We start from the raw sequence: 12865 nt of genomic DNA, 5'->3' as shown, positions 1-12865 counted from the left end.
GACCTGGTTTAGACCTGGTTTAGTCCTGGTTTAGACCTGGTTTAGACCTGGTTTAGACCTGGGGTAGTCCTGGTTTAGTCCTGTTTTAGACCTGGTTAAGACCTGGTTTAGACCTGGTTTAGACCTGGTTTAGTCCTGGTTTAGACCTGGTTTAGTACTGTTTTAGTCCTGTTTTAGTCCTGTTTTAGTCCTGTTTTAGACCTGGTTTAGTCCTGGTTTAGACCTGGTTTAGACCTGGTTTAGACCTGGTTTAGTCCTGGTTTAGTCCTGGTTTAGTCCTGGTTTAGATCTGGTTTAGTCCTGTTTTAGACCTGGTTTAGTCCTGGTTTAGTCCTGGTTTAGTCCTGGTTTAGACCTGGTTTAGTCCTGGTTTAGATCTGGTTTAGACCTGGTTTAGTCCTGGTTTAGTCCTGGTTTAGACCTGGTTTAGACCTGGTTTAGTCCTGGTTTAGACCTGGTTTAGACCTGGTTTAGTCCTGGTTTAGACCTGGTTTAGACCTGGTTTAGACCTGGTTTAGTCCTGGTTCAGACCTGGTTTAGTCCTGTTTTAGATCTGGTTTAGACCTGGTTCAGACCTGGTTCAGTCCTGGTTTAGTCCTGGTTTAGACCTGGTTTAGACCTGGTTTAGACCTGGTTTAGTCCTGGTTTAGTCCTGGTTTAGTCCTGGTTTAGACCTGGTTTAGTCCTGGTTTAGTCCTGGTTTAGTCCTGGTTTAGACCTGGTTTAGTCCTGGTTTAGACCTGGTTTAGTCCTGGTTTAGTCCTGGTTTAGATCTGGTTTAGACCTGGTTTAGTCCTGGTTTAGTCCTGGTTTAGACCTGGTTTAGACCTGGTTTAGTCCTGGTTTAGTCCTGGTTTAGTCCTGGTTTAGTCCTGGTTTAGACCTGGTTTAGACCTGGTTAAGTCCTGGTTTAGTCCTGGTTTAGTCCTGGTTTAGTCCTGGTTAAGACCTGGTTTAGACCTGGTTTAGACCTGGTTTAGACCTAGTTTAGTCCTGGTTTAGACCTGGTTTAGTCCTGGTTTAGACCTGGTTTAGTCCTGGTTTAGTCCTGGTTTAGACCTGGTTTAGACCTGGTTTAGTCCTGGTTTAGTCCTGGTTTAGACCTGGTTTAGTCCTTGTTTAGTCCTGGTTTAGTCCTGGTTTAATCCTGGTTTAGTCCTGGTTTAGTCCTGGTTTAGACCTGGTTTAGTCCTGGTTTAGTCCTGGTTTAATCCTGGTTTAGTGCTGGTTTAGTCCTGGTTTAGACCTGGTTTAGTCCTGGTTTAGTCCTGGTTTAGACCTGGTTTAGACCTGGTTTAGACCTGGTTTAGTCCTGGTTTAATCCTGGTTTAGTCCTGGTTTAGTCCTGGTTTAGTCCTGGTTTAGTCCTGGTTTAGATCTGGTTTAGTCCTGTTTTAGATCTGGTTTAGACCTGGTTTATACCTGGTTTAGTCCTGGTTTAGTCCTGGTTTAGACCTGGTTTAGTCCTGGTTTAGATCTGGTTTAGACCTGGTTTAGACCTGGTTTAGTCCTGGTTTAGATCTGGTTTAGACCTGGTTTAGTCCTGGTTTAGTCCTGGTTTAGTCCTGGTTTAGACCTGGTTTAGACCTGGTTTAGTCCTGGTTTAGACCTGGTTTAGACCTGGTTTAGTCCTGGTTTAGACCTGGTTTAGACCTGGTTTAGACCTGGTTTAGTCCTGGTTTAGTCCTGGTTTAGTCCTGGTTTAGACCTGGTTTAGTCCTGGTTTAGACCTGGTTTAGTCCTGGTTTAGTCCTGGTTTAGTCCTGGTTTAGATCTGGTTTAGACCTGGTTTAGTCCTGGTTTAGTCCTGGTTTAGTCCTGGTTTAGACCTGGTTTAGACCTGGTTTAGTCCTGGTTTAGACCTGGTTTAGACCTGGTTTAGTCCTGGTTTAGACCTGGTTTAGACCTGGTTTAGACCTGGTTTAGTCCTGGTTTAGTCCTGTTTTAGACCTGGTTAAGACCTGGTTTAGACCTGGTTTAGACCTGGTTTAGACCTGGTTTAGTCCTGGTTTAGACCTGGTTTAGTCCTGTTTTAGTCCTGATTTAATCCTGGTTTAGTCCTGGTTTAGTCCTGGTTTAGTCCTGGTTTAGACCTGGTTTAGTCCTGATTTAATCCTGGTTTAGTCCTGGTTTAGTCCTGGTTTAGTCCTGGTTTAGACCTGGTTTAGTCCTGTTTTAGACCTGGTTTAGACCTGGTTTAGTCCTGGTTTAGTCCTGGTTTAGACCTGGTTTAGACCTGGTTTAGTCCTGGTTTAATCCTGGTTTAGTCCTGGTTTAGTCCTGGTTTAGTCCTGGTTTAGACCTGGTTTAGTCCTGTTTTATACCTGGTTTAGACCTGGTTTAGACCTGGTTTAGTCCTGGTTTAGTCCTGGTTTAGTCCTGGTTTAGACCTGGTTTAGTCCTGGTTTAGTCCTGGTTTAGACCTGGTTTAGTCCTGGTTTAGTCCTGGTTTAGACCTGGTTTAGACCTGGTTTAGACCTGGTTTAGTCCTGGTTTAATCCTGATTTAGTCCTGGTTTAGACCTGGTTTAGTCCTGGTTTAGACCTGGTTTAGACCTGGTTTAGACCTGGTTTAGTCCTGGTTTAGTCCTGGTTTAGTCCTGGTTAAGACCTGGTTTAGATCTGGTTTAGACCTGGTTTAGTCCTGGTTTAGTCCTGGTTTAGTCCTGGTTTAGACCTGGTTTAGACCTGGTTTAGTCCTGGTTTAGTCCTGGTTTAGTCCTGGTTTAGACCTGGTTAAGTCCTGGTTTAGACCTGGTTTAGTCCTGGTTTAGTCCTGGTTTAATCCTGGTTTAATCCTGGTTTAGACCTGGTTTAGACCTGGTTTAGACCTGGTTTAGTCCTGGTTTAATCCTGGTTTAGTCCTGGTTTAGTCCTGGTTTAGATCTGGTTTAGTCCTGTTTTAGATCTGGTTTAGACCTGGTTTAGACCTGGTTTAGTCCTGGTTTAGTCCTGGTTTAGTCCTGGTTTAGACCTGATTTAGTCCTGGTTTAGTCCTGGTTTAGATCTGGTTTAGACCTGGTTTAGACCTGGTTTAGTCCTGGTTTAGTCCTGGTTTAGTCCTGGTTTAGACCTGGTTTAGTCCTGGTTTAGTCCTGGTTTAGTCCTGGTTTAGATCTGGTTTAGATCTGGTTTAGACCTGGTTTAGTCCTGGTTTAGACCTGGTTTAGACCTGGTTTAGTCCTGGTTTAGACCTGGTTTAGACCTGGTTTAGACCTGGTTTAGTCCTGGTTTAGACCTGGTTTAGACCTGGTTTAGACCTGGTTTAGTCCTGGTTTAGTCCTGTTTTAGACCTGGTTAAGACCTGGTTTAGACCTGGTTTAGACCTGGTTTAGTCCTGGTTTAGACCTGGTTTAGTACTGTCTTAGTCCTGTTTTAGTCCTGTTTTAGTCCTGTTTTAGACCTGGTTTAGTCCTGGTTTAGACCTGGTTTAGACCTGGTTTAGACCTGGTTTAGTCCTGGTTTAGTCCTGGTTTAGTCCTGGTTTAGATCTGGTTTAGTCCTGTTTTAGATCTGGTTTAGACCTGGTTTAGACCTGGTTTAGTCCTGGTTTAGTCCTGGTTTAGTCCTGGTTTAGACCTGGTTTAGTCCTGGTTTAGTCCTGGTTTAGTCCTGGTTTAGATCTGGTTTAGACCTGGTTTAGACCTGGTTTGGTCCTGGTTTAGTCCTGGTTTAGTCCTGGTTTAGACCTGGTTTAGTCCTGGTTTAGACCTGGTTTAGTCCTGGTTTAGTCCTGGTTTAGATCTGGTTTAGACCTGGTTTAGTCCTGGTTTAGTCCTGGTTTAGACCTGGTTTAGACCTGGTTTAGTCCTGGTTTAGACCTGGTTTAGACCTGGTTTAGTCCTGGTTTAGACCTGGTTTAGACCTGGTTTAGTCCTGGTTCAGACCTGGTTTAGTCCTGTTTTAGATCTGGTTTAGACCTGGTTCAGACCTGGTTCAGTCCTGGTTTAGTCCTGGTTTAGACCTGGTTTAGTCCTGGTTTAGTCCTGGTTTAGTCCTGGTTTAGATCTGGTTTAGACCTGGTTTAGACCTGGTTTAGTCCTGGTTTAGTCCTGGTTTAGTCCTGGTTTAGACCTGGTTTAGTCCTGGTTTAGACCTGGTTTAGTCCTGGTTTAGTCCTGGTTTAGATCTGGTTTAGACCTGGTTTAGTCCTGGTTTAGTCCTGGTTTAGACCTGGTTTAGACCTGGTTTAGTCCTGGTTTAGACCTGGTTTAGACCTGGTTTAGTCCTGGTTTAGACCTGGTTTAGACCTGGTTTAGTCCTGGTTCAGACCTGGTTTAGTCCTGTTTTAGATCTGGTTTAGACCTGGTTCAGACCTGGTTCAGTCCTGGTTTAGTCCTGGTTTAGACCTGGTTTAGACCTGGTTTAGACCTGGTTTAGTCCTGGTTTAGTCCTGGTTTAGTCCTGGTTAAGACCTGGTTTAGACCTGGTTTAGACCTGGTTTAGTCCTGGTTTAGACCTGGTTTAGTCCTGTTTTAGATCTGGTTTAGACCTGGTTTAGTCCTGGTTTAGTCCTGGTTTAGTCCTGGTTTAGACCTGGTTTAGACCTGGTTTAGTCCTGGTTTAGTCCTGGTTTAGTCCTGGTTTAGACCTGGTTAAGTCCTGGTTTAGACCTGGTTTAGTCCTGGTTTAGTCCTGGTTTAATCCTGGTTTAGTCCTGGTTTAGACCTGGTTTAGACCTGGTTTAGACCTGGTTTAGTCCTGGTTTAATCCTGGTTTAGTCCTGGTTTAGTCCTGGTTTAGTCCTGGTTTAGATCTGGTTTAGTCCTGTTTTAGATCTGGTTTAGACCTGGTTTAGACCTGGTTTAGTCCTGGTTTAGTCCTGGTTTAGTCCTGGTTTAGACCTGGTTTAGTCCTGGTTTAGTCCTGGTTTAGATCTGGTTTAGACCTGGTTTAGACCTGGTTTAGTCCTGGTTTAGTCCTGGTTTAGTCCTGGTTTAGACCTGGTTTAGTCCTGGTTTAGTCCTGGTTTAGTCCTGGTTTAGATCTGGTTTAGATCTGGTTTAGACCTGGTTTAGCCCTGGTTTAGACCTGGTTTAGACCTGGTTTAGTCCTGGTTTAGACCTGGTTTAGACCTGGTTTAGTCCTGGTTTAGACCTGGTTTAGACCTGGTTTAGACCTGGTTTAGTCCTGGTTTAGTCCTGTTTTAGACCTGGTTAAGACCTGGTTTAGACCTGGTTTAGACCTGGTTTAGTCCTGGTTTAGACCTGGTTTAGTCCTGTTTTAGTCCTGTTTTAGTCCTGTTTTAGTCCTGTTTTAGACCTGGTTTAGTCCTGGTCTAGACCTGGTTTAGACCTGGTTTAGACCTGGTTTAGTCCTGGTTTAGTCCTGGTTTAGTCCTGGTTTAGATCTGGTTTAGTCCTGTTTTAGATCTGGTTTAGACCTGGTTTAGACCTGGTTTAGTCCTGGTTTAGTCCTGGTTTAGTCCTGGTTTAGACCTGGTTTAGTCCTGATTTAGTCCTGGTTTAGTCCTGGTTTAGATCTGGTTTAGACCTGGTTTAGACCTGGTTTAGTCCTGGTTTAGTCCTGGTTTAGTCCTGGTTTAGACCTGGTTTAGTCCTGGTTTAGACCTGGTTTAGTCCTGGTTTAGTCCTGGTTTAGTCCTGGTTTAGATCTGGTTTAGACCTGGTTTAGTCCTGGTTTAGTCCTGGTTTAGACCTGGTTTAGTCCTGGTTTAGTCCTGGTTTAGACCTGGTTTAGTCCTGGTTTAGATCTGGTTTAGACCTGGTTTAGTCCTGGTTTAGTCCTGGTTTAGACCTGGTTTAGTCCTGGTTTAGACCTGGTTTAGACCTGGTTTAGTCCTGGTTTAGACCTGGTTTAGTCCTGGTTTAGTCCTGGTTTAGTCCTGGTTTAGTCCTGGTTTAGTCCTGGTTTAGTCCTGGTTTAGATCTGGTTTAGACCTGGTTTAGTCCTGGTTTAGTCCTGGTTTAGACCTGGTTTAGTCCTGGTTTAGTCCTGGTTTAGACCTGGTTTAGTCCTGGTTTAGATCTGGTTTAGACCTGGTTTAGTCCTGGTTTAGTCCTGGTTTAGACCTGGTTTAGTCCTGGTTTAGTCCTGGTTTAGTCCTGGTTTAGTCCTGGTTTAGTCCTGGTTTAGTCCTGGTTGTGGTTTCATTGTTTCTGGTCTCTATTTCCAGCTTGTCCGGCGACTTCAAAGGTCCAGAAGAGCATTTACTTGAACACAGGTCTGACCAGCACAAAGAACTATGGGAAGACCATCCTGACCAAGGTGAGTGCAGCTAATGTTCAGAGCCTGATTTAGTCTGTGCTACAGGACGACTTTCAATCCCATTTAGTTTTTTAATGCTCAAAATCAAAACAGCTTAAACAACGTTAGTAGGAAATTAGCATATGTCCCCGCCTCCTGTCCTTAGCCCCTCCTTCTACTTGATCGCTCTGATCAGTTTCATTGATGCTTTCTGATCATGTGACCTGATCATGTGACCTGATCATGTGACCTGATCATGTGACCTGATCATGTGACCTGATCATGCGAGGCACCCCGTAAGTTACACAGCGACAGAGGGGGCAGGAGCTCAGCGACAGGGCAGGAGCTCAGCGACAGGGCAGGAGCTCAGCGACAGGGCAGGAGCTCAGCGACAGGGCAAGAGCTCAGCGACAGGGCAGGATCTCAGCGACAGGGCAGGAGCTCAGCGACAGGGCAGGAGCTCAGCGACAGGGCAGGAGCTCAGCGACAGGGCAGGAGCTCAGCGACAGAGGAGCGTCTTACACTGCTGCTCTGCACCCGGGGCTCATCCCTGGGTGCTCACTTTAGACCACTAAGACCTGGTTCAGTCCCTTGTGGTCTTGTGTTTCAGGAGGACCTGGTTCAGTCCCTTGTGGTCTTCTGTTTCAGGAGGACCTGGTTCAGTCCCTTGTGGTCTTGTGTTTCAGGAGGACCTGGTTCAGTCCCTTGTGGTCTTCTGTTTCAGGAGGACCTGGTTCAGTCCCTTGTGGTCTTCTGTTTCAGGAGGCGGACCTCGTCACCACTCATGAGCTTGGACATAACTTTGGAGCGGAGCACGACCCAGACAAAATGGCGGAGTGTGCTCCACGAGAAGATCAGGGAGGAAAGTACGTCATGTACCCCATCGCTGTGAGTGGTGACCATGGCAACAACAAGGTACGAGAGCCTGGTTTAGTCCTGGTTTAGTCCTGGTTTAGTCCTGGTTTAGTCCTGGTTTAGTCCTGCTTTAGTCCTGGTTCAGACCTGGCTCAGACCTGGTTCTCGTCCTCAGCTCTTCTCTGAGTGCTCTAAGCGCTCCATCGTGAAGCGTCTCCGGATGAAGGCTCCGTCCTGTTTCAAGCCCAGGACGGTGAACGTTTGTGGAAACTCTCGTGTGGAACAGGACGAGGAGTGTGACCCGGGTCGGATCCACCTGGACTCTGACCCCTGCTGCTCCAACCAGTGCCGCCTGAGGGCCTCCGCACGCTGCAGGTACAAACGTGAGGTCCAGAAAGGTCCAGAGAGGTTCAGAGAGGTTAAGAGAGGTCCAGGGAGGTCCAGGGAGGTCCAGAGAGGTTCAGGGAGGTTCCTGGAGGTTCAGGGAGGTTCAGGGAGGTCCAGGGAGGTCCAGAGAGGTTCAGGGAGGTTCAGGGAGGTTCAGGGAGGTTCAGGGAGGTTCAGAGAGGTTCAGGGAGGTCCAGGGAGGTCCAGGGAGGTTCAGGGAGGTTCAGGGAGGTTCAGAGAGGTTCAGGGAGGTTCAGAGAGGTCCAGGGAGGTCCAGGGAGGTCCAGGGAGGTTCAGGGAGGTTCAGGGAGGTTCAGAGAGGTTCAGAGAGGTTCAGGGAGGTTCAGAGAGGTTCGGAGAGGTTCGGAGAGGCTGAGGGAGGTTCAGAGAGGTTCAGAGAGGTTCAGGGAGGTCCAGGGAGGTCCAGGGAGGTCCAGGGAGGTTCAGGGAGGTTCAGAGAGGCTGAGGGAGGTTCAGAGAGTTTCAGAGAGGTTCAGGGAGGTTCAGAGAGGTTCAGGGAGGTTCAGGGAGGTTCAGGGAGGTTCAGACTCACCCTCTGCTCTCTCCTCAGCGACAGGAACAGTGCTTGCTGCAGAAACTGCCAGTTTGAGGCCAAAGGAGAGGTTTGTCAGGAGCCCATCGAGGCCACGTGTAAAGGACACTCCTACTGCACAGGTCAGAGAAGATCCTCATGACCCCTGACCCTAACACATAACCCCTGACACATAACCCCTGACACATAACCCCTGACACATAACCCCTGACACATAACCCCTGACACATGACCCCTGACACATGACCCCTGACACATAACCCCTGACACATAACCCCTGACACATGACCCCTGACACATGACCCCTGACACATGACCCCTGACACATGGCCCCTGACACATGGCCCCTGACACATAACCCCTGACACATGACCCCTGACACATGACCCCTGACACATGACCCCTGACACATGACCCCTGACACATAACCCCTGACACATAACCCCTGACACATGACCCCTGACACATGACCCCTGACACATGACCCCTGACACATGACCCCTGACACATGACCCCTGACACATAACCCCTGACACATGACCCCTGACACATGACCCCTGACACATGACCCCTGACACATGACCCCTGACACATAACCCCTGACACATAACCCCTGACGCATGACCCCTGACGCATGACCCCTGACCCCTAACACATGACCTGCTTTAGACCTGGTTTAGACCTGGTTTAGACCTGGTTTAGACCTGGTTCAGTCCTGGTTTAGTCCTGGTTTAGTCCTGGTTTAGTCCTGGTTCAGTCCTGGTTCAGACCTGGTTTAGACCTGGTTTAGACCTGGTTTAGACCTGGTTTAGACCTGGTTCAGTCCTGGTTCAGACCTGGTTTAGACCTGGTTTAGTCCTGGTTCAGTCCTGGTTTAGATCTGGTTCAGTCCTGGTTCAGTCCTGGTTTAGACCTGGTTCAGTCCTGGTTCAGTCCTGGTTTAGACCTGGTTTAGACCTGGTTTAGTCCTGGTTCAGTCCTGGTTCAGACCTGGTTTAGACCTGGTTTAGTCCTGGTTCAGTCCTGGTTTAGTCCTGGTTTAGTCCTGGTTCAGTCCTGGTTTAGACCTGGTTCAGTCCTGGTTCAGTCCTGGTTTAGTCCTGGTTTAGTCCAGGTTCAGTCCTGGTTTAGACCTGGTTTAGACCTGGTTTAGTCCTGGTTCAGTCCTGGTTCAGACCTGGTTTAGACCTGGTTTAGTCCTGGTTCAGTCCTGGTTTAGACCTGGTTCAGTCCTGGTTCAGTCCTGGTTTAGTCCTGGTTTAGTCCTGGTTCAGTCCTGGTTTAGACCTGGTTCAGTCCTGGTTCAGTCCTGGTTTAGTCCTGGTTTAGTCCAGGTTCAGTCCTGGTTTAGACCTGGTTTAGACCTGGTTTAGTCCTGGTTCAGTCCTGGTTTAGACCTGGTTCAGTCCTGGTTCAGTCCTGGTTTAGTCCTGGTTTAGTCCAGATTCAGTCCTGGTTTAGACCTGGTTTAGACCTGGTTTAGTCCTGGTTCAGTCCTGGTTTAGACCTGGTTTAGACCTGGTTTAGTCCTGGTTCAGTCCTGGTTTAGACCTGGTTTAGACCTGGTTCAGTCCTGGTTCAGTCCTGGTTCTCTTGCAGGAGACAGCAGCTCGTGTCCGGCTCCTCAGAACGCTCCTGACCACAGCCCGTGTCTGGACAGTGGGCGGTGCGAGGGCGGAGTCTGTGTGCCCTTCTGTCAGGTGAAGCTGCAGCTGTCGCCCTGCGCCTGCAACGGTCAGTCACATGACACATGACACTCGTGACGCTCAAGACACTCGTGACGCTCAAGACACTCGTGACGCTCAAGACACTCGTGACGCTCAAGACACTCGTGACGCTCAAGACACTTGTGACGCTCAAGACACTCGTGACGCACGTGGCACTCGTGACGCACGTGGCACTCGTGACGCTCAAGACACTCGTGACGCACGTGGCACTCGTGACGCTCAAGACACTCGTGACGCTCGTGAAACATGTGGCACTCGTGACGCACGTGACGCTCGTGAAACATGTGGCTCTCGTGAAACATGTGGCACTCGTGATGCACGTGACACTCGTGACGCTCAAGACACTCGTGACGCTCGTGAAACATGTGGCACTCGTGACGCACGTGACGCTCGTGAAACATGTGGCACTCGTGAAACATGTGGCACTCAAGACACTCGTGACGCTCAAGACACTCGTGACGCTCAAGACACTCGTGACGCTCAAGACACTCTTGACGCTCGTGAAACATGTGGCACTCGTGACGCACGTGACGCTCGTGAAACATGTGGCACTCGTGAAACATGTGGCACTCGTGAAACATGTGGCACTCGTGACGCACGTGACACTCGTGACGCTCAAGACACTCGTGACGCTCGTGAAACATGTGGCACTCATGAAACATGTGGCACTCGTGACGCACGTGACGCTCGTGACGCTCAAGACACTTGTGACGCTCGTGAAACATGTGACACTCGTGAAACATGTGGCACTCGTGAAACATGTGGCACTCAAGACACTCGTGACGCTCAAGACACTCGTGACGCTCAAGACACTCGTGACGCACGTGGCACTCGTGACGCTCAAGACACTCGTGACGCTCGTGAAACATGTGGCACTCGTGACGCACGTGACGCTCGTGAAACATGTGGCACTCGTGAAACATGTGGCACTCGTGATGCACGTGACACTCGTGAAACATGTGGCACTCGTGAAACATGTGGCACTCAAGACACTCGTGACGCTCAAGACACTCGTGACGCTCAAGACACTCGTGACGCACGTGGCACTCGTGACGCTCAAGACACTCGTGACGCTCGTGAAACATGTGGCACTCGTGACGCACGTGACGCTCGTGAAACATGTGGCACTCGTGAAACATGTGGCACTCAAGACACTCGTGACGCTCAAGACACTCGTGACGCACAAGACACTCGTGACGCTCAAGACACTCGTGACGCTCAAGACACTCGTGACGCACGTGGCACTCGTGACGCTCAAGACACTCGTGACGCTCGTGAAACATGTGGCACTCGTGACGCACGTGACGCTCGTGAAACATGTGGCACTCATGAAACATGTGGCACTCGTGAAACATGTGGCACTCGTGACGCTCGTGAAACATGTGGCACTCGTCAAACATTTGGCACTCGTGAAACATGTGGCACTCAAGACACTCGTGACGCACAAGACACTCGTGACGCTCAAGACACTCGTGACGCTCAAGACACTCGTGACGCACGTGGCACTCGTGACGCTCAAGACACTCGTGACGCTCGTGAAACATGTGGCACTCGTGACGCACGTGACGCTCGTGAAACATGTGGCACTCGTGATGCACGTGACACTCGTGAAACATGTGGCACTCGTGAAACATGTGGCACTCAAGACACTCGTGACGCTCAAGACACTCGTGACGCTCAAGACACTCGTGACGCACGTGGCACTCGTGACGCTCAAGACACTCGTGACGCTCGTGAAACATGTGGCACTCGTGACGCACGTGACGCTCGTGAAACATGTGGCACTCGTCAACATGTGGCACTCGTGATGCACGTGACACTCGTGAAACATGTGGCACTCAAGACACTCGTGACGCTCAAGACACTCGTGACGCACAAGACACTCGTGACGCTCAAGACACTCGTGACGCTCAAGACACTCGTGACGCACGTGGCACTCGTGACGCTCAAGACACTCGTGACGCACGTGGCACTCGTGACGCTCAAGACACTCGTGACGCTCGTGAAACATGTGGCACTCGTGAAACATGTGGCACTCGTGACGCTCGTGAAACATGTGGCACTCGTCAAACATTTGGCACTCGTGATGCACGTGACACTCGTGAAAAATGTGGCACTCGTGAAACATGTGGCACTCAAGACACTCGTGACGCTCAAGACACTCGTGACGCTCAAGACACTCGTGACGCTCAAGACACTCGTGACGCACGTGGCACTCGTGACGCTCAAGACACTCGTGACGCTCGTGAAACATGTGGCACTCGTGACGCTCGTGAAACATGTGGCACTCGTGAAACATGTGGCACTCGTGACGCACGTGACGCTCGTCAAACATGTGGCACTCGTCAAACATGTGGCACTCGTGACGCTCGTGAAACATGTGACGCTCGTGACGCTCGTCTAAACTGTGTGTTTGTGGCAGAGACACACTCGTCCTGTAAGGTGTGCTGCTTGTCCAGCAGGGGGCAGTGTGCTCCGTACCAGGACGATCAGGGACACTTCCTGTTCCTGAGGAAGGGCAAACCCTGCACTGTGGGATTCTGCGACGGAGACGTGAGTCTTTGTAGAGACATTTGGTCTCCACGGCAACAAATATAAAATATAATATGTAGTACTAGTACTGTGTAGTACCAGTACTGTGTAGTACCAGTACTCATTTCAACCACTTGTTTAGGACAGAGAGGAGCAGTAGGACAGAGAGGAGCAGGAGGAGGAGGAGGACAGAGAGGAGGACAAAGAGGAGGAGGAGGAGGACAGAAAGAGAGGTTTTAAATCAGACTGCTGAGCGCTGTCTGCAGCTCAGATATCATATACAATATATACAATATAATATAATATAATAACATAAAGGCCAAAGTATGAGCTGTGAGCTCTGATTGGCTGAGCGTTGGTGGACAGGGGTCTGGGCTCCTCCCCAACACTAGTATCAGTTACAGGGTCCTGGTTTAGTCCTGGTTTAGACCTGGTTTAGTCCTGGTTTAGACCTGGTTTAGTCCTGGTTTAGTCCTGGTTTAGTCCTGGTTTAGTCCTGGTTTAGACCTGGTTTAGTCCTGGTTTAGACCTGGTTTAGTCCTGGTTTAGACCTGGTTTAGACCTGGTTTAGTCCTGGTTTAGTCCTGGTTTAGTCCTGGTTTAGT

At 49.2% G+C, this 12865-nt stretch overlaps 1 protein-coding gene across 1 annotated transcript in view; it reads left to right on the top strand.

Annotated features, from left to right (window-relative positions):
- The window catches only part of LOC140345085 (disintegrin and metalloproteinase domain-containing protein 17-like), a 28646-nt gene that overhangs the window by 11319 nt on the left and 4462 nt on the right, over nt 1–12865 (top strand). The window contains exons 10-15 of the mRNA XM_072441989.1: nt 6136–6227; nt 6969–7121; nt 7237–7436; nt 8020–8123; nt 9601–9735; nt 12151–12281. Of these exons, the coding sequence (XP_072298090.1) occupies nt 6136–6227; nt 6969–7121; nt 7237–7436; nt 8020–8123; nt 9601–9735; nt 12151–12281 (815 nt within the window). The remainder of the gene's footprint in view (nt 1–6135; nt 6228–6968; nt 7122–7236; nt 7437–8019; nt 8124–9600; nt 9736–12150; nt 12282–12865) is intronic.

This window comes from Eucyclogobius newberryi, unplaced genomic scaffold (genome assembly GCF_026437365.1).
Source record: "Eucyclogobius newberryi isolate DKJ021-1_F unplaced genomic scaffold, fEucNew1.0.hap1 SCAF_1, whole genome shotgun sequence".
Taxonomy (NCBI): domain Eukaryota; kingdom Metazoa; phylum Chordata; class Actinopteri; order Gobiiformes; family Gobiidae; genus Eucyclogobius; species Eucyclogobius newberryi.
The sequence above is the reverse complement of the archived record's forward strand: the minus strand, read 5'-3'. Positions and strand labels throughout refer to the sequence as shown.